We start from the raw sequence: 26,797 nt of genomic DNA on the forward strand, positions 1-26,797 counted from the left end.
AATATGTAATTCTGTGGTTTAACTCCAATACTGGATGTTCTACAATTTTAGAACAATAGAAAACAATAGAAAAATGCTATGTAACCACTATTCAATATTTGAAAAGTGATGTTTGCTTGTAAATAAAGATAGTGAACATATCCAACATATCTTTTTGGCCCAAGGTCACTCAGCTTTTTTTTTTATTGGATAAGGTAGGACTAGAACTCATAGTTTTCCACTTTCTAACCTGGTTTCTTAACCACTAGACCAAATTGGCTCTCTGTTGTATCTTCTAATTATCTTCCATTCGGCTTTCTCAAGAGTAAATAGCCCCAATTCCTTTGATCTGCCGTTGTAGTGCTGAATTTCTAGTACCTCATCATACTTGTTCCTTTTTTTCAGAAGCAATTTTTATTTGTCTGAATTTATCTTAAAATATGGAGCCCCAATTTTGTTACAGTGCTTGAGGTAAGCACTTGAAGGTTACTCTGATCATTGCCTCTTAGCAGACAGAAAACTTTTACATTTGAAGGGTCCAGCCTGCACAGGTTTCTTTCTGTTCTTTATAGAAATAACTCAGTTTTTTTTCTTAGATAAAAACCACATTCTCTCTGCTTTCAGGATTCACTCTCCTGATTTGTGTACCACAGTGTGCCTTTTTGTTCCAGTAAAATCTCAGATCCTATTTCTTCTACGTGACCTGAAAGCTTTTTTTTTCTACATTTCTTTCTCCCAATGGTCATTCCTATCCCACTAGGCTTAATAAATCCTTTAAAAAACCACTTCAGCATGTTTTAGTCTAACATTTAAAGTTTGATTTTTCTGAGTCGTCTTCTTCATACTTCATCTTTGTTTTCATGTCAGCTCTAATACTGATCACACATAAGTGAAATGCTAATTGATATACTAAAACAGGCCCACGTCTAGTTTAACGAAGAGGAAAAAAAGTCCCAATATGTCACGTGACACTGCCATGACGACATGAGTTTGACACCCCTGTACTAAAACATCTGACGTGTCACAAAACATTGTAAAAGAATGCTTTGTCTCTTTCACATGGCTTAGGTGCCTCAGGCAAGCACCTGACCAGTCTCATCAGAATAGTGTTAAACCACAATAAAAGGAGAGAGTAGCAAAAATTCAGTACAGAAAATGCAGTCAAGCACTGGCTTCAAGAAATCAGAAAAAGAAAGAAGCAAGAGGCCAGGAAATGGAAATAGAAACAGAATTCTTTATTGGTCAAGTGTGATTGGACACACAAAGAATTTTTCTCCAGTGCATATGCTCTCAGTATACATACAAGCAACACTTGACAAATCATGATCATAATCATAAAATACAATCATCATAAGATAACAACACTTGCTGATAGTCAGAAGCTTTGCAGGACCTCACAGCAGGAATTCCAGTTGTGGTATTTAAAACCTTGGGTGTTTTTAGACTAACATAAACAGTATGGATCTCAAAAAGCAAGGATCAATTGTTCACTGAGTTTGGGGAATTGGACCAGTGTCCTTTCCAACTCTTACTGTTTTGTAAATCAGTAAACTAAGGCAGAGTTGTTTGCTTATGAATTTACAGATAAGATTTGTATCCCATCTTTTCTAAAATCAGCCCTCTTGATAAACAGGTGAAAACAATTCAAGCCAAACATTGTCAGAAAACCCAAAATCAGGCCTATCAACAAAACAAATATTTATAATAAAAATAAACTTTTTATCTTTGATAGAGCACATACTTTGCTTGGAAAGGTTTCAATGTCATGGTGAGCCTGGGAAAATCCCATCCAAAACACTGGAAACCATTGCTAGTTGAGACAGAAACCATGCTGAGTCAAATTGGTTGGTTGTTTATATTCAGCATTCTCCTCTGGTGAACAGACAAGATGCTTCCTAAGTTATGAGCAGCAAAAGCACATCACTGGGAAGTTCCCAGTTTCCTGAACTAGTGGACAATTTAAGATATAGAGAGTATGTTGGGCAGATGCCACAAATGGTACAGAGAACTAAGTCCACCATTTGCAGTATGCAGAATAAATGGCATTACTCAAAAATCTGCTACCAAGAACAGTTACTGGGAAGCTTGGAAGGTAAGGAGGGTCAAGCATACTTAGTATTTGGATGAGTTTCTTTGAAGGGCTATAGGATAAACTGGGAAATTTTAAATAATCTGATATGGTGGAATTTTAAGGTTAAAAGGTTATTAAAATATACAATCTTATACCAAACACCAAACACCTTTTTAAAAAATGCATAACAAACATATTTCTTAAAATGGTGGAAAGCAATAGGAAACTGCTTCTGCACTGCTGGAGGAAAAAAAAACTGCAGGAATCTTCACAAAGTTACTAGGAGTTAAACAAAACTTAAAGGAGACATCATTTTTTACACACAGCCAAATAAAACGCCAAAGTGGAGCCACCCATTATTTTATTTTTTATTGGGCCCATTTGGGACAAGAGAAATTCTGGAAAATAAAGAGGTTGGAGGCAGGCATTTTGCCTCAAAGCATGTCAGCTCTTTTTTTTTTATTTCAAAAGTTTATCTTTTAAATGTAAAAAATGCAGAACAGTCTAGACAGGCATGCAGGGAGATTAAGGCCGCTGAAGCCTCTTACTGGGGCCAGATAGATATAACAATTACATCTATCAAAAAGTGTACTGTGTGTATACATATATGGTATTCAGCTTTGTTCGGGTATTTTCCCATGTCATTATAGTTGTGCTTTTAAAGTTGTAGCGACGTTTCGGCAGAATCTCATCTGCCATCATCAGGCTTCTATATTGTGTTCGCCTGTGAGTCAGGCTTTCACAGCCATTTCTGTTTTAAATTTGGTGCTAGCCTACTGCTGTGCCAGAATGGCTTTTTCTTCATCCTGATTGGTTGGGGGTCTTGGTCTATGTTTATTGGTCTTGGAGTTTGCTGTGTTCTGCTTGATTGGTATTTCTAATATCTTCTGTCTGTTTTGTAGCGGGATTTTGTTTTTTTTTTTGTCTTGATTGGCTGGCAAAATACCCGAACAAAGCTGAATACCATACATATAAATACCCACAAAACTTAAGAAAATATATATATATATATATATATATATATATATATATATATATATATATATATATATATATATATATGTATATATGTGTGTATATGTATAGATATAGTGTGTGTAGGTGTGTTTGGGTCTTTTCCCGTGTAAGATTAAGAGTATCTTGGTGATACTACATACACGGAAAAGACCCAAACACACCTAGACCTACATACCTGTGAAAATCTATGAAAACACACACACACACACACACACACACACACACACACACACACATATATATATATATATATATATATATATATATATATATATATATATATATATATATATATATATAGATATAGATATAGATATAGATATAGATATAGATATAGATATAGATATAGATATAGATATAGATATAGATATATAAAGGTTGAACTGACACTCAAAGCAGTTGGGTATTCCTTTTCTCCTTCAGCCATGTGGCACTATTCAAACTTAACCAAGGTAGGTTGTCTGTTGCTTAGACTCCGCCCTTTACATTCTTTCTCAGGCTCCCATTGGGTCTTGGTCACTAAGCAACCACTCAACATCGAAGCTTGGGGCTACAATTTGAAACTACAGGCCCTGCCATTCTGCAGAGAGCTGTATATTGGATCCTTTCTTCCCCATCCTGTTGGGCCACCTTCATGAATCAGATGATAGAGACCAGTTTTAGTCGGCGGAAAAGAGCGCCTCCACATCAGTAGTAAGTGTTCTGATTTGGGTCTTCCAGAAGTGAGTTGTGGGTTGTGTGGTGTCTCTGCCTCAAAACACAGTGTTCTAAAAAATCAGGATCTTTCTCCTGGTTTGTGGGAACCTATTCTTCTCAACCTATCTTGGCCAAAGTTTATAGGATTTGGACAGAAGCAGCTGAATGCAATTTATTGCTTTATCAGACAAACCAAACAGCAGCATATTTTGGTGGTAAAAGGAAATCAACTGAGGCAGAAATTGGACAGGTGAAGTGGTTTTTGCCAGCACATTCGGGGGGGGGGGGATTAAAGTTCATCATAAAATCATTCCAGCTTCTTCCCTTGAAAATGCCCAAAATGTGATGGGCCCTCCCTGTCTTATACAAAATACATGATCAAAAGTAGACTTTGTAAAATGGTGCTTTGCAGGTGCTGGACTACAAGACCTATCACCCCTATCCAGCATGGTCATGCTGTAAGAATGGTCAGATTTCTAGTCTACTACAAATGGAAACTACCAGGGGCTCACTAAGAGCCATTGCAAGGTGGGAGGGGTCATCTGAGCTTTCAGATAATCAGGCATGGAGATGGATGCCAGACCTTATCTTAAGAAAGTTGGGGAGGGTGTTTGAGGGGAATTGGCTGGGAAGTGATAAAAGCAATTAGAGGAAGAAATTCAGGCTAAACCCTATATATGCCAAGGTGATGAAGACACTGAGTTGCCCTACTGTGTCAGAGGCTGTTGATAAGATAATGAGTCTAAGAATAGTAGGGAGATGGTTTTGTATGGAATGTTCCCAGGAAGTCATTAATAAGGCTGGTGGGTAAGAGGCTGTAATTGATGGAAAGGGGAGGGAAGGAGGTACAGAGAGAGTGAAAGATCAGGAATTGGATCTTGGTGGGAGGAGGATTATTGAGTGGAAACAGCCAGGCTCATGTATTTTATAAGAAGGATTTCCTGAACAGCCACTTCTAATGAATGAAGCAGGGATATTTCTGATTTCTTGTTGCTCAAAAGATGACAGTCCTTGCAGTCTGTGCTGGAGCTGTGAATAGCTAGGAGACTCAGTTATAAGCCTTGAAATTGCTAACATCAAATCTTGCCTCTCGCATTGCTGGCACTTCTGATTGTACCAATGACATCAAGGGAATGTTATTGACTATATCTAGAACAGTGTTTCCTAACTTGGCAATTTTAAGATGTGTAGACTTCAACTCCCAGAATTCTGGGATGTTGCCAAAACCTGATCTAGAATAATTACAGGAGACTTATATGCATGAAATAACTAATTAAGTGGATTATCTGGATCCTTTTCAGTCAAGGTTCAGATCTAGGGAGAGTGTGGAAATGGTACTGGTTGTGCTTTTGGATGATCTCCAGCACGGGCAAGATGGTGGCTATGCATCTCCCCTTGCTTAACTTGACCTGTTGGCTTTCCATAGTATTGATCATATTATTCTTCTGGACTGACTCAGAAGACTGGAGATAGGTGGCACAGTATTGTGCTGGTTCACCTCCTTTATACAGGGTCGGTTTCAGTTGGTGGTGATCGGGGAGGAGAGATCTCACTCTCAGCCCATGATATGTGGAGTGCCACATGAGTTGGTGGTCTTCCCTCTCCTCTTTAATATCTATATGAGACCACTGGATGAGCTTATGCATCACCATGGGGTGAGGTATCCTGAAAATGTTGACAATACCCAGTTGTCCACCCATGGCCAGTCAAGTAATGCCTACCCAGTGTCCTACCCAGTGTCTGGAGTCTGTGAAGGTCTGGATGGGGAATAAAAGACTTCAACTAAACTTCAACTAGTTAAGACTGAGTGGCTTTGGATTTTGAGCCCCTCTGGTTTTGGGACTTAATCATGTTTGGTACTAGATGAGTTTGCATTGCCCCAGAACAGATCCTGTTTGGGGATTCTGGAGGCAAGTTGTTCTACTGATTAATTGTTCTAACTCAGGAAATTCTGCAGTCAGGAAATGTAATCAATACAATTTTTTTATTAAAAAGTTTTCCATACTCAACTATAGTAATGTAACATGACATGGTAATTATGGAAGCATACCTAAAAAGCATGATGTCTGTGATTGTATCGAACTAATGATTTGAGTCATACCAATGAGGCAAACTGGATTAAAGTGTTGTGGGAGTGACTTATTTTTAAACTTTCCCCCATTCCATTTTCTGGATTTGAATTTCCCTGGCCAAATGTTATTATCAGTTTCAACAGGGCAGTAATTTAAATGTGAGAAGTAACCTGGATGAAAGTTTCCAGTTTTTTAAGAAGTCCTTTTCTATATCTCACTTTAGCTGCTTTTAAGAAATAGAAAAAGACATAAATAGAAATTATCACTTTGGGAACTTTCATACCAAATCTGCCTTGACCATGTGATTGGGATCATGGTATATTACAGTACTAGAAATTGAACAAGAAAAGCAAGTATTCTTTAGTATTAATTCATTTCTACAGTATGCAGAACTTCCAGATTAAATCCATACTATCTCTCGTTAAAGGACTCAGGTAACAGTCTTTTCTATTGAGTATCCTCTAGATGTTTTTGGCTACAACTACCAAACACAGTGATAACTGTGGAGAAGGTTACTTTGATTAATACTTCAATATATACTTTCCTACGTTCCTAAATGTGTACATCAAATGGATAATGTATTTCCTTATTATTTGAGAACAAGCATTCCCCAATCTTAACCTTAATTTTCATTCTCATTTTTCTTTTCTTCCTCCTCTTTTTCTTCTTCCACATTTTCTTATTTTTAGCCCAGATACATTCAGAATATTTAACCTTCAAATCCCAGAAAGAAATAATATTCTACACAAGATTGAATGGACACCAAAGAAAGAAGAAAGATATTTATTGGAATGGCGCAATAATCCTCAACCACAACATGCAAAGCTACTTAGAATGCACACCAAGTTTATAAATGAGCCTGTATTATATATGGAAACGGAGGATACAAAAACAAAACAGGTGCTCACTATTATAAAATGAAATTGAAACCCAACTCATACAAATGATACCAGGCAAAATCTGGACTCCAGCACACACACCCTTCAATGCTTCCGCATAGCTGTAAGAATTCATTTGAAAGCATTCAATATTTAAAACAAGGCACAATTTGCCATTGCATTCAAATCAGGACAAACAGTGACTAGTTAAGTTAGGATTTGTAAAAGTGCTGATTCTAATTTGTTTTAGTTTTTTAAGCTTTCTGTTTATTAAATAGTATTCCCTTTTAAATTTCCCAATTCAAAGCAGTGTACATACACGACACTTCTTTCTCCTATTTCGCCACAACAACAATCCAGTGAGGTGGGTTGGGAAGAGAGAGAGAGAGGAGAGAGAGAGAGAGACTGTCGTGTCCGTCGAGAAAGGAAGCTCGGAGTCAGTGACTTGGTTTCAGCTCTTTATTGGCTCCTGATACAGCTTAAGCTTGAAGGGGAAAACTGCGGCTTTTTATTCCCGAGCCGCGGTGGCCGCGGCCAATGACACCGCTTCGAATCTCCCGCGATTAGTTTCCACCAATCGCGGGGATTCGCAACGGACCAATCAGTGCGGCTCGCTCGACCAATCCGGTCGCCGTGCGCTTTAACCAATCGCGACGGGGGCTACGAGTATGTAAATTGACTTGTACAGAACACCCTCCCTCTTGGTTCGGTCCACGTAACGTAGTCCCGTAGGTAGGCGGGCTTCGTACTTGTCTACTTGACTTGCGCAGCTTAGTTGTCGTTTGGTTCCCGGCCGGTTCGGTCGGGACTTCTGTTTCTCTTGGCCCTGTCGATGGAACCCCCTGGAAGGTGTCGCTGGGCCTCTTGTTGCAGCTCCTCCCGGTCTACCGGGTTGGTCGAGCTGCGACTTTCGCCGCTCCTGCCTGGTCTTTCCGGGCTGGTTGAGCTGGCCTGGCTGTTCCTTCCTGGTGAGACTTCGGGCTGGCTGTTGACTGGTGAGTATTGCTGGTTATTTCCTATTTGATCCCCTGTATCTTCCCTCCCCTCTTGGTTTGTGTTATCGGGTCGTCTGTGTTTGGTTGCGTGTCGGTTGTGTTTTTGTTCTTGATCTTATTTGATCGATGTGGCGTTTCCATGTTTGTCCGTCGGTTGTCTGTAGCCGGTAGGAGTGGGGTCCTGTCAGTTGGGTTATAGTTGCCGGTACCCATAGTGGGTCTCCGGTAAGGTTTTTTGCATAGACTGCGTCGCCTGGTGCAAAAACCCGGTGCTTGCTAGATGAGTCCGGGGGTTTTTCCGGGTTGTATGTGGGGTGTAGTCTGTCGAGTGGTGACCTTAGTTTTCTCCCCATTAGTAATTCTGCCGGGCTTTTGTTAGTCGTTGTGTTAGGGGTGATATGTTGTATTAGGAGCATTTTATTTATTTTTCTTGTATGTCCCCGTGTTCGATCTTTTGGAGGGTTCTTTTTGTAAATTGAACCATCCGTTCTGCCCTACCATTGGCCGCCGGATGCGCCGTCGCTGTCAGTGCGTGTCGTATGCCTCGTTCCGCTAGGAATCTTTCGAATTCCAGCGAGGTGAACTGGGGTCCGTTGTCTGACACGATGACATCCGGGAGACCGTGGGTTGCGAAGAGTTTGTTTAAGACCTTGGTTACCGCATCTGTTGTGGTGGTCTTCATGTTGCTTACCTCCAGCCAGTTGGAGTAAGCATCCACCGTGATGAGGAATGTGTTCCCTTTTGTGGGCCCGGCAAAATCTATATGGAGTCTCGACCATGGTCCCCTGGGCGTTTCCCATTCTAAAATTGGTGCTGCGGGGGGATTTGGTCTGGTTTCTTGGCAGCGCGAGCACTTGGCTACCCAGGCCTCGATCTCCTTGTCCATACCTGGCCACCAAGCATAGCTTCTGGCTAAAGCTTTAGTCCTCACAATCCCCGGGTGCCCTTCGTGTAATAATTTTAATACCTTCCCTTGCAGTTTTTCCGGTATGACCACCCTGTCCCCCCATAACAAACAACCTTTCTGTAGTGACAGTTCTGTTTGCCGGTTTCGGAATGTCTTGAATGCATCATCGCTGTCTTTCTCTGGCCATCCCTTTGCTACCCAATGTAATACCCGCGCCAGACGCTTGTCTTTATTAGTCTCTCGGGCAATGTCTGACGCGGTTAAGGGTAGGTCCGGCAATGTCTCTATGCTGAGGGTGGTCGTCGTGGGAGCTGGATCGTCGTCTAGGTCGGGAAGCGGCGAGCGGCTCAACGCGTCTGCATGGGAGATCGTCTTACCGGGTCTGTGTGTGAGCCGGTAGTCGTAGGCGGCGAGGAACTCAGACCACCTTGTCATCCTGGGGGATAGGATGTTCGGGGTGGCCTTGTTCCCTGCCAGGATGCCCAGCAGCGGCTTGTGGTCCGTGATGAGGGTGAATCGGCGGCCGTAGAGGTACTCGTGGAACTTCTTTACTGCTGCGACGATGGCCAGTGCCTCCTTATCCAATTGGCTGTAGTTTCTTTCGGGTTTGCTGAGTGTTCTTGAAAAGAAAGCGATGGGTGCTTCTTTTCCGTCTGGGAGTGTATGGCTGAGGACAGCGCCGACGCCGAATGGTGAGGCGTCGCATGTGACGGCGATGGGTAGGGTCTCATTATACTGAATGAGAACGGCATCCGAGGTGAGCAGGTCTTTGGTATTCTTGAATGCGGTGTCCTCCCGTTTCCCCCAGGTCCATTTGGCCGTCCTGTCCAGGAGCCTATGCAAAGGCTCCGCCGTGATCGCCTTTTGGGGCAAGAACACATTGTAAAAATTTAGCAGTCCCAGAAATGCCTGCAGCTCTGTTTTGTTCTTGGGTGTGGGGGCTTCCTTTATGGCTTTGACCTTGCTTCCGGTTGGGTGGATGCCATGTCGGTCTAGGAGGTACCCCAGAAACTCGACTTGCTCTGTGTATAGCTGGCATTTCTCTTTCTTCACCTTTAACCCGGCCCCTTTGAATTTTTCTAGTACCTCCCTTAGGCGACCCTCTAGTTCCTTCTGGTTGGCTGCTGACACCAATACATCGTCAAAATAGGGGACCACCCCCTTGATTCCTCGCAGCAGTCTCTCCATGAGGCTCTGGAAAATTCCTGGGGCTACGCTGACTCCAAACTGGAGTCGGTTACAACGAAACGCTCCCCGGTAGGTGACTATTGTTTGCGCCTCGGCGGTTTCTTCATCGACCGGCAGTTGCTGATAGGCTTGCGCCAGGTCGAGCGCAAAGACCTTGCCCCCCAGTGAGTGTAATAGGTGTTGCACTACTGGGACGGGGTAGGCGCTTTGTTGCAGGGCGCAATTGAGGGTGGCCTTATAGTCCCCGCAGATCCTTACTGACCCATCTGGTTTGACTGGGGTGACTATAGGGGTCTCCCACCGGGCGTGGTCGATTGGCTGCAAAACCCCCTGTTTGACGAGTTTGTCAATCTGCTCGTCTATTTTCTTCCGGAGTGCAAAAGGCACCCGTCTGGGTTTTAGGCGTATGGGGGCGACATTTGGGTCTAGGCTAAAGGAGATAGGGGGCCCTTTGTACTTGCCTAGGGTGCCGTCGAATACTTCTTGGAAGTCCCTCGCCAGCTGCTGCTCCCAGTCGGCCTCTGTGGTGTGGTTTACTCCCGTGACCTCGATCCCGAGTGGCGCGAACCATTGGAGTCCTAAGAGGCTGGGTCGGTTCCGGTCCACGATAGTCAGGGGAAGTTTCGCGGTGCGGTTTTTGAAAGTCACCTCGAACTGTCCGGTCCCAATGACGGGGATGCGGTTCCCCTGATAGTCCTTGATGATCAGCTTCTGGTTCTCCAGTCCTCTTTTCTGGATGTTTGGCACCAGGCGCTTGAGTTCTTTCCAGGCGACCATGGAGAGGTAGGATCCGGAGTCTACCTCCATCCGGCATGGCTCGCCTCGATGCTCACCTCCACGTAGACCTTCCGGGCATCCGTGGTTTCGGCATGGCCGATGGTGACCGTCTGGTGGGTTTCTTCTCTCTGTCGGCCTTCCCTGCTCCGTCGTCCTCGGTTGTCTCGGTTCCAGCGATAGTCGGCTTGGCGATCTCTGGTTCTCGGGGGTGTCGTCTCGTCCCGGTTGCTTGGTTCTCGCCGGCGGGGGCTGTGTGTCTTTTTGAGTCGGCAGACTCGGGCGATGTGGCCCTTCTTGTTGCAATGCCGGCAGATCGCGTCGATAAAACGGCACTCGGATCGAAGGTGATTTCCCCCGCACCCGGCGCACTGGTTCCCCGACTTACGACCCGTTGATCTCGCCGGTCCCGTCCTGTTTGTAGTCGGTGGACGTTTCCTCCTCGTCCGTGGTATCGGAGGCGGAGTCCAGGTCTCCGTGGTGTGTGGTGGTTTCTCGTCGGCTTGTCTCGGGGTTTCAGTGTGGTCCCCGCTGTCTGCCCTCCGAAGTCTGGCTGCTGACTTCCGGGTGGCTTCGGCTGCGGAAGCTTCGGCCAGGGCGTCCCCGAGGTCGATGTTGCCTTTCGCCATCAGTCGACTTTTTAGTGCCTGATCCCTGAGGCCTAGGACCACGCGGTCTCGGAGGACATCGTCCAGGTCCCTGAACTCGCACATCCCCCCTAGGTCTCGCAAGGCGGCTATAAAGTCGCTAATGCTCTCGTCCTGCCGCTGGTTTCGCCGATAGAACTCATCCCGCCGGATGAGGATGGGCACAGCGGGGGCGTAGTGGTTCCGAAGGAGTGGCTCGAGATCGGCCCAGTCCATCGCCTTCACGTCCTCGGGCTTCGCGAGGGCTTTGGCCATCTTAAACACTGCGGGCCCGCAGTGTGTGAGGAAGACGGCCCTTTTCTTCTGCCCGCTCGCATCCTTCAAATTGCTACTTTGAGGAACATCAGGAATCTATCCGTGTACGATTCCCAGTCCTCGGTAGCGGGGTTGAAGGGTGCTGGTGGGGTCATGCTGGCCATCTCGTCGGTCCTTGTCTTCCTCGGGACACGTGCTCGGTGGTTATTCTCTGGATCCCACCTTCGTCGCCAGTGTCGTGTCCGTCGAGAAAGGAAGCTCGGAGTCAGTGACTTGGTTTCAGCTCTTTATTGGCTCCTGATACAGCTTAAGCTTGAAGGGGAAAACTGCGGCTTTTTATTCCCGAGCCGCGGTGGTCATGAGGTTAATGACACCGCTTGAATCTCCCGCGATTAGTTTCCACCAATCGCGGGGATTCGCAACGGACCAATCAGTGCGGCTCGCCGACCAATCCGGTCGCCGTGCGCTTTAACCAATCGCGACGGGGCTACGAGTATGTAAATTGACTTGTACAGAACAGAGACCAACTGACTCAAAGTTACTCATCATCTTTCCACGCCTAAGGGAGGAGCAGACTTCAGAGTCTCCCAGTTTCTAATAATTCTAACTTAGTTTAAAATTGAAAAATAAAACGTTTTATCTCTTTCTGTGATGAGAGCTGGAAGAGGAGAGCACCTGAGCCTGTCTGGAAAGTTAATGTTTAAGCATTGTCCCCAAACCTGACTTAGATAATTTACATAATAGCTTCTCCCTGGGGATTTCAGCTCTTGTTTCTCTATAACTGTGATATCAATGAATTCATTTCTTTTTATTGCTTTTTTTTTCTTTTTAAGTCTCATTGGTGGCCGACCTTTGAGCCCACTGTACAACGTCCTAAACCACCTTATGACAAGCAGAGCACTCACCGGAATGATTTCCAGAAGCCAAACTGTATTTTGTCTCGGCCTGCTAAACATCCCTCTAAGTTACAGCCTTCATATGGAATAGGTAAGTCTATAGTGGTAGAAGGAGTGGACTCTACTGTTATCAAAATAGACTGCTCTAATTTTACTATTATGCAAAGTAAAGAAAGCATTTTGATTGACCTGATATGATCAGAACCAAAAGTGCCCAGCCAATATTTAGTACTGCTTGTTGGAGGTTTCTTTTTTCTGACAATTGCTGAACTAGAGTAGATAAAACTAAATTCCCATAATCTAAATACCAATTGCTCTTTGTCCAAAATATTGTGCTGTATAATCTACCTCTGTTCCCATTTAGCCACTGTCACCTTTTCACAGGTGAAACATCTGTTTCCTTTATTATATATTATAAGGCTTATTATGAACCATGTTGTTCAAATAAATTAGTCTGTAAGGTACTGGTAGTGATATCATTGAAACATATGCCAATTGAGTCTCAAGAGGCATTACTTTCTGCATGTACAAACAGACACTGTGTAAAATAGAAAAACAATGTACAAAGCATAACCTATATCTGTCCACAGATATGCTCATATCCTGCTTCCCAGAACCATTTGATTAACCATCAAAAGAACCAAATGCTGGATTAATTGGGATGCAAAGATAACCCACTGCAGCTTTTATATTCTTATGTTGCATTGAAGATCAAAATTCTTCCTGATTTGCAATCCGCTGTAGGTTTACCATGTTGCTTTTAATCTAATACAGAGCCATTTTGCCCTTTGCTGTGACTTTCTACCTGTAAAGCAAGTTCTCTACCACTGGACAATGGCATCTTTCTACATTTCAGGCAGATTTCTCAGCTCTACTTTAACTTTCATTCATCTCCTAGGGTCATATATTTTGATTTGGGGCTATAGGTGGATGATGGTCTGTGGAATGGGACAGGCAACCTTGCTAATAATATACAATGGTCATAAACTATTCTTTTCTTAGAGGAAGAAATTCTAACCTTTCTTGCCAGGGAGTCAGCCCCATCATACACTGTTTCCAAATAAACCTTAATATGGTGGCTTGCATTCCTTCATAAATCAGGAACAAGCAAAGCAAGATTAAGACAATTGAAAAGAAGAAAAACCACAGAAGATTGAAACACAAAAACCAGAATGGCCTGCTTATCTTAATACGATTCATAAAGACTCTGCTCTAAGAATGACCTTAAAGCAAGACTTATATATCAACATCACAGTCTGCTCACAGAAAAAGGAGAGAAAGGAAATCAGAAGTTCTTTTTATTTCATTCTCCAGAACAAAAAGGTGTTTAACTGCAGTGAAAGGTGACCACTTCCTGTTTCATCACTAGAAATTATCGTAATTTCTGTTTTGTTCAAGTAAAGGGGATACTATAATTATTTCATGGTGTAGTAGACATTCATTTCTGCTGTCGACTATCATAATGTTTCTGCTGACTTTTGAAGTACAAGTTAACATTTTTATCCTTATGGTGAGATCAAAAAGAGCACTAGCACAGCTATGATTTTTTCCTGGGCCTTTTTACAGATGATGAAAAGACATCCTGGCTGACCTAGGAACTGGTTTAGCTTCACTCTTAAGCTAGTCCTGACAGATATTTATCTAGCTCTGCTCTAAGACGTGTGGGAGCAGTACAGGAAGACAAATATTAACAATTTTAAATAGAGTTAAATTTTGCCATTTTAAATGTATTTATTTACTGAATAAAAACTCATTTGAACCCATAGTCACAACCCTAAAAAGGGAAAGTAGATTCAAATCCTAAGCATGATGGATCTTGGCCACTGTTGATTGCACTCACTGCCTGTTGATTGTGGCAATTCTTACAATGAAAATTAGGCTGGAGTTAGATCTTTCACTGATGCATCAAGGCCTTTTATGTTCATGTAATTAGCAAGAATGCATTCTCATTTAACAGAAATTTGTTTTGTCCTTAATGAGAATTCCCCAATCTTTCTGTGACATCAATTAAATTGACTAAATGAGAGCACATACTTGAGTATTAAGTGAGTGGTAAGTCTCTTGCCATGTACGTTTATCACACATCATCAGTAGATCATGCTTTAAAAGAAAAAAAAGTTAATACGTAGTTTAACTCTACATTAGAGAATCCATTTCAGAATGCTACTGGTACTTATCGCTTTAAAAATAGTTATGCCTTCAGTTGATTTCTCTTTAATAAGATGGCCCCCATTCTTTGTTAACTTTTCTATAAGCTCATGTAGTTATCAAGAAGTATGATGATTCAAAGAAGACTTTTCCTTTACCTACTTTGTGTACTAGCAGGACTACCAAATTCTGTAACAAGCTTTGCTCCTTGTGCCATCCATCTGGTAAACTTGCAAGATTCATTTCTCTTGCCATGTACATGTATACATCCAAATTAGACTGTGTTGTTTCTTCATGTCATATAATATATGCAGGTATATGCATATTTGTATTTATTTACTTATTTATTTTGTCATGTTTATGAAAAGGTGGAGAGCCTTTGAGAGCTGCGTGCAATGAAATTTTATTTTAATGTATGCCAATTAGTGTACATTCAAAGTGACAATAACGTTATATTCTAAGCTAGGAAAATACTTTAGAACCAATTTCAGAAATTATGGCCAATCAGAACTGGGAGTACTGTGATAAACAAAACAACAGATTTATAATATATTCAGTCTTTTATCACCTCCTTAGTTGAAATATGGCACCCATTTCACTTAATAAAATACTGAAGCAAAGCTGAACAACAGCTGAAAGAAAACTACAAATAAAATGTAAAGAAAAAATTATTCTGCAAAAAACTGGAGCAAAGAAATAACAGAGTTGGCACCTAAAGGATAGTAAAATGAATGTGTAATGGACTGCCTCATTGTAAAACAGCTTTATAAGCTTATTATACAGCTCCTTCCCATAAACCTACTTTAAGCGAATAACCTAAGACCTTTGCGATTTCATTGTAAATAGAAAACAGCATCAGTTTCCCAAAAGTTGTACAATGGGATTTATTTAGCAGCTTTTATGCATGTATTTCAAATCATCAGTAGCTGCTTTTTTTTTCAAGCACAACATAATAATTAATTAAATTTCAGGCAGAAATAAAAATGTATCCAGGCCTACTAAAATACTAACTATGAGAGACCATGCACCTTTCTCTGGAAAAGATTTCCACTATATGCAACTTGTATGTACGTACTATACCTGTACTCCACTATTTGTCTAAGGAGCACAGACCTCACAACAATCTTATGCCACCAGACTTGAAATTCTAGAACTAGAAAACCTTGAATTACGCCGTCTTCGGTCTGATTTAAGCATGGTATATAAAATCATACATTGCAATGTCCTACCTGTCAATGAATACTTCAGCTTCAACCATAACAACACAAGAGCACACAATAGATACAAACTCAAAGTTAACCGCACCAAACTTGATTGTAGGAAATACGACTTCAGCAATAGAGTGGTCAATGTCTGGAATACTCTACCCGACTCTGTAGTTTCTTCCCCAAACCCCAAAAACTTTAACCTTAGACTGTCTACTATTGACCTCACCCCTTTCCTAAGAGGTCTGTAGGGGGCGTGCATAAGCGCACCAATGTGCCTACCGTCCCTGTCCTATTGTTTCTCTTATTCTTCTTTTATTTTTCTTATATGTACCCATTTCATGTATTCACAACTATGTATACACTTATACTTATTATCTTGTAAACAATTGGCAAATCAAATAAATAAATAAAATAAATAAATAAATCCTGGGCTACAGAACAGATTAAATTAGCTGTTAAATCATAACTCAGAAATGGGCTTATAGTATCTGTCATGTGCATTTGTATTTGTGTATATGTGAGACAGAGAGAAAGAGAGAATGAGAGAGAGGACAAATATGCACTCTTGAACAATTTCCTCCTCTGAATGTCCTAGGGAGGAAGAAATGGTAAGCTGAACATGCAGGTGGGAGAAGATTATGCTGCATTAGCTAGTTCAAAACACAAAGAGTTGCTCGCAATAACATTGCAGGACACTTTGTACTGGCTTTGAGGGGCAACTGTTTAGGATATACTGCAAGTTCCATAGCAGAAAGAGAGTTCTGAATGTGGGACTTCTTCATTAATCCCTCCTTCTTTTCACTACTGTTCAGGTCGTCCTTGATTTACAATTACAGCCCAAACTGTCCATTGCAAAGCAAGAACAGTTGTTAAGTGAATTCTGCCCCATTTTAGGAACTGCCTTGCCACAGTTGTTAAAAGAATTACTGTAGTTAAGCTAGTAACATGGCTGCTAAGTGAATTCTGGTTTCCCCATTGACTTTGCTTGTCAGAAGTTTGCAAAAATTCACACAACCCTGTGTTCCTGCAACCATCACAACTACATGCCAGTTGCAAGCTTCTGGATTTTGAGCATATGATGCTGTAACTGTCATAAGTTTATCAAGTGTAAATCAGTGGTGGGATTCAAATATTTTTACTACTGGTTCTATGGGTGCGGCTTGGTGGCTGTGGCAGGGGAAGGATACTGTAAAATCTCCAGTCAGAGGTGGTATTCACAGGTTCTCCGAACTACTCAAAATTTCCACCCATCGGTTCTCCAGAACTGGTTAGAACAGGGGTGGGCAAACTTTTTGGCTCGGGGGGCCTCATTGACTTTTAAAATTTGACAGACGGGCCGCCACCTGGTGTCAAAATGCCTGTCATTACAAGTCAAAATCAAATGAATGCAATCATTCAATCATTCACATCAAACCATAATTCTGTACCAATCTTCGGCGGGCCGGATTAAAAAGACTAATGGGCCGGATGTGGCCCGCGGGCCGTAGTTTGCCCACCCCTGGGTTAGAACCTGCTGAATAACACCTCTGAGTGTAAGTCATACTGTAAGTCACTGTAACTGTAGTCACCCTGTGTTAGATCTGGAGGAGGGGGCGCAATAACGGAGACAAGGCATCGGGTAGTGACTCAACTCTTTAATAGTGACTTCAGAAAAGAGCAAAACACTTGGGCAGCAGCAGCTCTTTTATAGAGCTGGCTGCTGCCGCAATAACCAATGGGAACGAGTTTAACCGCACTTAGTCTTCCAATCAGGGATGGCCGCTGTCAGCCAATCAGGTTAGCCGAAGGCAGCCAATCATGATCGCTTACTTGCGGACCAATTAGAACTGCAGGATTACGAGCCTGCAGTTGGAGCGAAGCTCGAAGAGTTTTTAATAATGAGTTTATTTAGTTAGTTCGTAACACCCTGTAAGTCATTTTTTTCAGTGCTGTTCTAACTTTGAACATCCACTAAATGCATGCTTGTAAGTTGAGAACTACCTGTTCTAACTTTATTCTGTTGTGTATGATTGAGGCATCTCATATATATTATTGCACACTTATCTAAAAGTATATATTTAATTGCCACCATATATATGTGAGGGTTTTTTTCCCTGTTGTATTTGTTGTTTTAATCACAGTTCCTCTTGCATCGCCTCAACTGCCGAGTCGCCTTCCGAGAATTTTCCAAGAGCAGCTCACTTTCAAATATAACTATAATTCCAGAGCAACTCCCTGCGTTCCCTATCAAGGAAAGGTAATGCAATGTGCATCCTGTGCTATTCGCATTAATCAGGAAGCCAGAAAGATGTGTTTATTCCAAAGTCTCCAATACATTGTTTGAGGTCCAGGGAATGTTATCACTCCTGTAAACATTGCTGGATGTTTGTAATTAATATACCTGATGTCTCGGTGGCTCCATGATTTTAGAAAGAAGTCCCAAGCATTGAGCTTGCTGTATTGCGATTTCTTTGCCTTAATCAAGATCCTTGGGCCAAACAGCAACAAACAAAAGAGAAGGAGTTGCTAATACTGGGGGACAACTATCAATTCTACTATGCAAGTCTCCACCCTTGTTTTCTTTCCTTCAAAAGCAACACCAATTCCTCTTGAAGTAAATCATACAATAACTGACCTGAATCACATCATATTACAGAAAGGCCTAAACGTTTCATTTACCCAAAACATGCCTTAATGAATTCAGTAGAACTATGCCCAACTAGACTGTCATCCACAATTCCAAACTTTTTTTTTTCAAAGGCAAACTAAAGCAACTTCTAAAATGTTGTAATCACTTTACTTTTTAGCTAAACAGAAATAAATCCTTTGCTTATAAAACAGTTAAATCTAAAAAAAAAAAAAATCCAATTGCATGAAAAAACATGCTTTAATTTTAAAACATAACACCAACAAAATGGTTTTTGTATTCAGTTTTATGACTTTTAAAGCAAATATATTACTTTTAAAATTTTAATTTATTTGGATATATTATAAAAATGTCCTTGATTTATTTTTTAATAGCAGAAAGTAGCCATTAAAAATCAATAGTGGTGTTAAATCTGAGTCTCATGCCTAAAGACTTTAGCTTTTAAGAACCAGGCTCAGTCAACTCTGCATAGTTCTAACCTGGCTATTTTCCCCCACTGATTTTACTGAAGTGTGACAGAATGCTGAAAGCTAAGTTGTGAAATGTGCTTCTGGGTACCTACAATATATAACATTGAGGTATGATACAAACCATAGATCAGGAGGTTGAATGCTAGGAACTATTTCAAAAACTAAGAGAAAAAAAGAAATAGATGAGAAAGAGGACAAGTCTCACCTGAAGGAAAGATTGTGGAAATTCAATCAAACTGAAGAAAATAGGGCCAACAATCAATTAGGTAAATCAGAAGATTAATATTCAAACCAATCAACTTTTAAATATTTTTTTATCTGAGGCAGTCTGTGAGAATCTGAATCCAATTTCTTTTATTAATTTTTTTTTCTATTTTCCTTTCCTTTTCAAAAAAAAAAAAAAAATCCTATTGTTTTCCTATGACTGTAATGGTCAAAGTCATTTGGGAACCAGTCATAAATTTTTCCTAGTGCAAAAGCAAACAGTTTAGAATTGTATCCATATGGACATAGCAAAAATGAAATTTAGTGCCCAACAAAAATAAGAAGTGAGCCACACATGCTGTGAGCAAGAGAACCCTGGAACTGAGGAGAAGGGAAGTCCAATCTGGGAGGTGCATTTTTTTTTCTCACATGTTGTTTTACCCTTCCCAGATTTTGCAGATACAAAGATGTGATGGCTCAAGTCATTCTTCTGCTAAGAAAAATGTAGGTTGCAAACCGAATGAGACAAGAAGGATATTGTTCCAAAACTTGAACTTATAAATTAATTCTGCTTGTAGCTATATCTCTCCACTGAACGTCCCCCAGTTAATATCTATATTATTTTTCTTTTCTTTTTTTTAGAAACAGGGCACAATTATTTTGACAGAGAAAAAAACAGACAGTAAGATAATGCCTTCTATACAGGGGTCAGACATACTGGAGGACCTCAAATCAGAAAAAGGACCCCCAGTAGAAAATGGTGTAGCCACAGCCCACTCATTTGATGCTCAGAAGACATCACCACATTCTGATGCACACTCATCAGAACCAGCAATGAATTTGGAAACCAAGGCAGACCCCAGAATTCCAGAAATGGACCAGGAGACTTCGGAGAATCCTCAAACAGACAAAGTGAAAGATACTTTTAGCCCATCGAAAACAGTTTCCTTTAGGGAACCACAGAGCCTGTTACCTCCACTTGGTGAAGCTGCACCATCAACACCTGACACTTAAGTAGTCTAGATGACATGAGTCTGCCTGGTGTAATTTCAATACAACTACACACAGACTGACATCAGCAAACTATTCAAAAGAATAATTGTAACACAGTATGTTTTTATGACTATAAAAACTAGATGTCCATAAAATAAATCTTCTTCCACTAATGCAATTATTATGGTTTGTTGCTTAGTCAGCCAAGTGTTCAGATAGGATTTGGCATTTTTAGCCAGGTGTGGGATTCAAATTTCTTAACAACCAGTTCTGTGGGTGTGACCAGGGGTGGGATTCAAATTTCTTAACAACCGAATCTGTGGGCATGGCCTAATTTGTGGGTGTGGCTTGGTGGTCATGTGACTTATACATAGATATTGTAAACATTTGTGTAAATATTGTATTTTATATATATGTATATATATAAAAAGAGCAACTATTACCCAAAATAAGGCAAAACAGATTGGGTTGCTTGCAGAATCATAGATTCACACACAGATCTACCTTTCTGCAATCTGCTGCCTGAGTCTGCACTGAAAAATAGAAGCTTCAGTCCTAAGGAAGGCTCGGCTCTGCTCTCAGGCCATTTCTCCCCCACCCCCCAATTTCCTGAATACCACCCCTGACTGGGCCTCAGGGAAGCCTCCTGGGCGAAGGCAAAGCAGTACAACAGTGATTTAGTTTAGCTAGAAAGCAGAAATCTGACAGGAGGAGGGAAGGGCCAGTCAGTGGCACGATTTGCCAGTTCTCCGAACTGCACAGAATCGTAGCAACCAGTTCTATAGAACTGGTCCGAACTGGTAGAATCCCACCCCTGGGTGTGACCTAATTTGTGGGTATGGTCATGTGACTGGATGGGTGTGGCTTACTGACTGCATGGGTTGGTGGTCATGTGACTGGGTGGCATGGCTTGTATGTAAATATTATAAATATTTATGTAAATATTGATTTTTTTTTTATAAAAAAGAGCAACTTTTACCCAAAGCAGGCAAAGCAGGCAGGCAAATTGAGTTGTGCACAGAATCACAATCTGTGATCAATCTATCTCCAATCGGCTATCTGAGTCTGTCACATATAATTTGCTTGCAAGCAAACTCATAAAATTTTCTAGCAAGCAAACTCACAAAATTAACTCACAACACACCATGTATGTAAATATTGAATTTTTTTATTAAAAAAAAGACCAACTTTTACCTAAAAGCAGGCAAAGCAGGCAGGCAGATTGAGTTGCTCACAGAATTACAGATTCACTTAGAGATCTACCTATCTCCAATCGGCTACCTGAGTCTGCACTGGAAAGTAGAAACTTCAGTCCTAAGGAAAGTTTGCTCTGCTTTTAGATTAGCTAGAAAGCAAGGAATGCAAAGATTTCCTGCTTTCTAGCTAATCTAAATCTCCTGGCAGAGCAGAACAGCTGATGGTTGGAAAAAAAAGGAAAAAATAGCAACTTACCAAACAAGGCAAGTTGGATGGCTCGCATGCCAGGTAAGGAGTGAGTGGGTGGGGAGAGGAGGTGCCAGCCAGTGGAGTGATTTGCCGGTTCTCCAAACTACGTGTGTGTACAGCATTTGCAAGAAATCTGCTGTGGCGCCTGGACAGCTGACAAGCACTGCACACGGGTTGAAAATCCTCTTGTTGCCTGCTTTTTCAACTTCAGCTGTACCGCGCAAAACAGCTGAGGAGGGAAAAGCAGGGAATAAAGGACAGCCTAGAGCCCGGGCAGGTGGGTGGGCCAAACACCAAACCGGATCGGTGTCAGCTGCTCTTTGCAGCTACAGGTTCTATAGAACCTGGCCAAACCAGTAACATCCCATCCCCGTTTTTAGCCACCTATCAAGTCTTTTTACTATTAAAACTGTCTTTGTTTCTTTTGCCATAGTAGTTCTGCTTGTTTGCAGGTCTTTGTACTTTGTGATTTTCTCTAGTTCTTTCTCCAGGTACAGTACTGCCATATCCACTCTCCAGACTTTCTTGTTTTTCTTATCAACAATTGTTAAGGATGTGGTGTTATGTGTACACTTATTCAAACTGATTTTATGGAAAGAATAATATCTAATTAAGAATACCTGTTCTGAGTTAACCACTAATGATGTCAGGTATGAAAAACATCCTGATATTTTCCATATTTCGCCATAGTATTCTGATTGTTTAGTAAGATGTTGCATGTTAGGAATCCATCTGATGTTTGTAAAGTGCATATCCTTAAAAATGCAAGGCTATTATATTTTTGTGCAAGAAATATGATTTTAGATGCTTGATGGCATCATTCTGTGATTAATAGAAGCAACTGCTATTTTTGTAGGAAATGTGACAGTTAAAGTTCACAAGAATATTTCCCTGAACTGGATTTTATCTCCAGTCACATCTGCAGACTAGTTTTAAAAATATTTATAGATTTATCCCTGTCATTATCTTACTACCATATCATGCCATATATATAGCGTATAACATTTTTAGCAATGTTTGCAAAAAAATTCCCAGTGGTCTTTTTAGGTGGGTTTTAAACAGATCTGTCTGGGATCAGATAAAATCATATTACATTCACAGTGATCAGACAAATTCTTTGTAAAAGTTTATAAATAATCTATAAAAATAATGCCTTTCATTTGTTCATGCACACTACTAGAAATTCAGAGCTTTAGGACCTCTACTGCCCATTATAAGAGCCATGGTGGCTCCGTGGTTAGAATGCAGGATTGCAGGCTACTTCTGCTGACTGCTGGCTACCAGCAGTTCAACAGTTTGAATCTTACCGGCTCAAGGTTGACTAGGCCTTCCATCCTTCCAAGGTTGGTAAAATGAGGAGCCAAATTGTTGGGGCCAATGTATACTGCTTAGAGAGGATTGTACAGCACTGTGAAGTATAAGTCTAAGTGCTATTGCTATTGCTATTATGCTACATGTATATTCAGTATGCATTAGTCTCTTTTACAATACTGCTTATAGTTATGCTTACAGTTTTACAATACTGCTTACAGTTATGGGTGTACATCCATACAGGGAAGAAAAGGAATGTGCTTTGATCACTTTCGTCATCTCCAATGTATGATTGACATACTTGATAAGAATTAATCTTAATCTTAATCCAAACATGGTATTTGTCTGCATAAAAATATAATTAGATAGTTATATTTGTGCTTGGTAGCATTTTCCGTAATTGCAGAAGCTGAGTAACGAATGTAATTAGATATCCTTGAAAATCCAGATTACATTATAATTAAAATAAGGTGGCCAACGTTAAGCATACAGAAATTTTAAAAAATAAAATAAATCTTGTACTATCTACTACAAATCAGAAGTCTTTTAAGGAAAGAATTCAGTAGCTTGATCCAACAGGTATCCTCTCACATTTTTAATTACAAATGCACCTTCAACCATTTTTTAATAAGAAACGGATGGGGGTGACTTGTGGTAACATAGGAAGAAGAGGTAGCTTTGTACTAATTTTGTGTTACTCAATTTTGTGTTATTTATTTATTTTCACTCATTTTAAAATTTGAAGAACAGCAAGAATCACCCAAGAGTTAGTAGCACTATGGAGCTCTGCTTGTCTAGTTGCCAACCCTCCCTTCTGGTAAGTTATTAGCATGGGATGCTTTGACAGTAATGTCACCTCACAAAGCTATCTCTTTCAGACAAAGACAGATGGCAGCTGTTCAGAATAACAGGAATATTGACCTCTCTCTATGACACAGACCCAAAGATTATCTGAGTTAGTGAAACCTATTTGGGGCAGAAGACACACAACACATCCTGATGCAGCTCTGAATGCCATATTTCATATTCTTCCCTTTGTTTTCCTCATCTCAGGAATACATTTGAAGGCCAACAGGGTTTTCTGTGGAGGTAAGAATAATCCTGTTCACAAAGCAAAATTCCACTCAGGGGAACAAGGATTTATAGTAGCCAAATCCAAACTAAAACCTGAATGCAAAAGAACTGTTTGAGCATTTGCAGATTCCATTCTGAATTTTTACTCAGATAGGATTTTGCTTTCTCCCATGCTGGGAGATTGAGCAATTCAATATATGCGATAATGCTAATAACATAGCAATATATCAGTAAATCAATCACTTCAGAAAACAGTCATACTATTACACTAGTCATCTGCTTCAAAGCATCATTGAAAGTAAATCTGCTTTTGAAAAAGCAGGAAAAAGAGAGCTATGTGAACTTTTCAGAAAAAGGCACTTTGAAACACCAGACTACAACCAAGACTATTCTGCTTTTAGTCGAACTAACTCTTTCTTCATCTGAAGTGGGAACTTACCTGTAGATCAGAGTTGATACAGATTCACATATTAATGAAGTAGCTGGATACCCCATGCTTCACTACAAAACTATGTGATCGGGCTTAGTTTTTGGGGAGGAAAATAAGGGGAGGGGGAATTCTGCCTGTGCCTACCAGCATCCATCAGTATTCATCTGGCTAGTGTCCTGTCAGTGTGTGAGAGAGTTGAGGGCTGTTTGGAAAGTGAAACAGTATTTGCTGTGTGAACAAGGAGACAGCAAGGAGCCTGGGCATGGCTTAGCTCAGCTGTTCTGGACTAAAGCTGCTTGATGCTGTGAAACTAAAACTGAAACTCCTCCTTTGCTTGTGTTTTGCATTTGGGACAGATTTCTTTTCAGGTGGGGAGTGGGAGTAGAACTCCTTAGTATCAGAGCATGTGAAAAATAATATATGAAATACTAATGCTCTGATGGTCATTTTGAAAAATCCTTTCTTAGTAAGCACCTAGAAGCCAAGAGGAACATATGTCCAAATTTCAGGTTTGTAGGCTTTACGGTTCTGGAGATTTTGTGATGATGTGTGATTTATATACATTGCCATTGCAATAGTTTTTTTTAATCCAAGAGCCGGAGGAATTACCTAGTTGCCTGGTTCCCTATTCTATTGAGCTACAATATTGGAGATGACATGGTAACTGGGAAGAGGGGATGTTAGGTATAACATTGATACCAAATATGGTTTGGGTGAATAAATATATAAAACTTAGATATCATGGTTTAAGTGCTTATCACTTTAAGCACAATGCAGCAGGCAATTAGCCGATTAAGGGTGCAGTTAGAAGTTACAATATAAGGAAGCATTAGAAACTGTCTGCTACTGTCTGGCTGTTACTGTCTGTAACTGTAACTGTGTGCTGCTGCGACTAACTGAGATTACTGACTGTGAGTGCCTGTGACTGAACTGTTATTGTTTGCTACTGTTTGCTGAATATCCAGCGTTTGTTTCTCTGGAGAGTGAAACCGAGGAGGAGAAGATATCTTTATCGGCTGATAAAGATATTGCAAGGACTCTTAACTTGAACTATACTAGTGAGTCTTACTGGATGGAAATACTGTGAATGACTTAATGGACTGAATGACAATGCTTAAACTCTAACTGGATTAAAAAACTATTTAAACTACAAACAGTGTTTGTGTTCAGTGTGTGTATACTCTGGGGCCCTTCCGCTCTCCTTTGGCTGCCTGGCTTGACTACTGCTGCAATACTCTTCTAGGGGTTAATCCTCAAACCCTAACATTGGTTATGGGCCCAGCAGCATAGTCTAACTAACCAGGATATAGCAGAGAGAGTTGGTGTGAGTTGCACATTACTGTAAAAACAAACTGTTTTAATTAGTTTAAAATAGTCAAAATATCTGAAGAGTAATGGCACAAGTAAATTTGTCACAACTGTCCATGATATCCAGGCTGGATGGAACAAACTATGTTTCATGGTCAATGAAATGTAGTTTACTTCTCACGCAGAGAAGGTTTGTGGGACATTATAGCAAACCCACCAGATGTGAGTAGCTGGGATCCTGCTAATGATGATGATAAAGAAAAGTTACAAGACTTTAAACTGAAGAATGAGCAGGCTTTATGCATCATAGGACTGACTCTCTGTGATCAGCAGCTTGTCCATATTCGTGGAGAAGAAAATGCTGCAAACTGCTGGGAGAACCTCAGGAAGATTTATGTTCGGGACAGTGTAGGAGCACATATAAATCTTACACGGAAGCTTTTTCGAACGCATCTTCAGAGGAATGGAGATATGTTAGTTCATTTAAACTGTATGAAGAGCATTTTTCAAGAATTGCAAGAAAAAGAGCTTATATTTAATGAACTGCAACAAGTCTACATAATATTATCTTCATTAGATCAAAGCTATGATGACTATGTGACTTCGTTGGAAGTATTGCCAAAAGAAAGCCTCTCATTAACCGAGATTACAGGCAGGCTACTAGAAGAAGCCAGAAGAAGGCGTGAGCGTGACGAGCTGAGAGAAGATAAGAAAGAAGAGAATTTATCTTCAACGGCATACACAATTAAAAAGTGTTTTAATTGTGGAGGCAGAGGACATTTGGCAAGATTCTGCAAAAAGAGAAAAAGCCAGAATGTAAAAAAGCCAAAGAAAGCATTTGAACTAGCCACGTTTAGCAACTCTGATGTGAAGAATAATTTATGGGTGGTTGACAGTGGCGCATCCCACTGCATCACAAGAGATAAGACAAAATTTATAAAAATGTCTACAAGTTCTCAACATATATCTCTTGCCAATGGCTGGAACCTGAAAGCGAAAGGTCAAGGTTTTGCACGTTGTCCGTACATAAACCAGGATATAAAAATGTTGTATGTACCGCAACTAAAGTTTAATTTGCTTTCAGTAAGGGTATTAGATAAATTAGGTTATGTAATTACTTTTAAGGATAATAATTGCATAATTGAAAAAGATAACAAAAGGGTAACTGCAGCTTTAAATGGAACATTATATGTATTAGATAATA

The 26,797-nt window shown here is 40.8% G+C and overlaps 1 protein-coding gene and 1 long non-coding RNA gene across 4 annotated transcripts in view; one reads left to right on the forward strand and one right to left on the reverse strand.

Moving 5' to 3' along the window:
- The window catches only part of CIMIP6 (ciliary microtubule inner protein 6), a 75,871-nt gene extending 55,674 nt beyond the window's left edge, over window positions 1-20,197 (forward strand). For 2 of the 3 annotated variants that reach the window (XM_087960903.1, XM_087960909.1), the window contains 4 exons: window positions 6,525-6,735; window positions 12,313-12,466; window positions 17,852-17,967; window positions 19,674-20,197. In XM_087960903.1, the coding sequence (XP_087817029.1) occupies window positions 6,670-6,735; window positions 12,313-12,466; window positions 17,852-17,967; window positions 19,674-20,045 (708 nt within the window). In that variant the 5' untranslated portion in view covers window positions 6,525-6,669 and the 3' untranslated portion in view covers window positions 20,046-20,197. Of the gene's footprint in view, window positions 1-3,572; window positions 3,761-6,524; window positions 6,736-12,312; window positions 12,467-17,851; window positions 17,968-19,673 lie in introns of those variants that run through there. The other variant, XM_087960898.1, reaches the window with a different exon arrangement.
- LOC148132745 (uncharacterized) overlaps window positions 1-26,797 on the reverse strand; it is a 110,320-nt gene that overhangs the window by 65,225 nt on the left and 18,298 nt on the right. The window lies entirely within an intron of this gene.

Source organism: Notechis scutatus, chromosome 1 (assembly GCF_049901735.1).
Source record: "Notechis scutatus isolate UNSWTSFEM ecotype Mainland chromosome 1, rNotScu1.2, whole genome shotgun sequence".
Taxonomy (NCBI): domain Eukaryota; kingdom Metazoa; phylum Chordata; class Lepidosauria; order Squamata; family Elapidae; genus Notechis; species Notechis scutatus.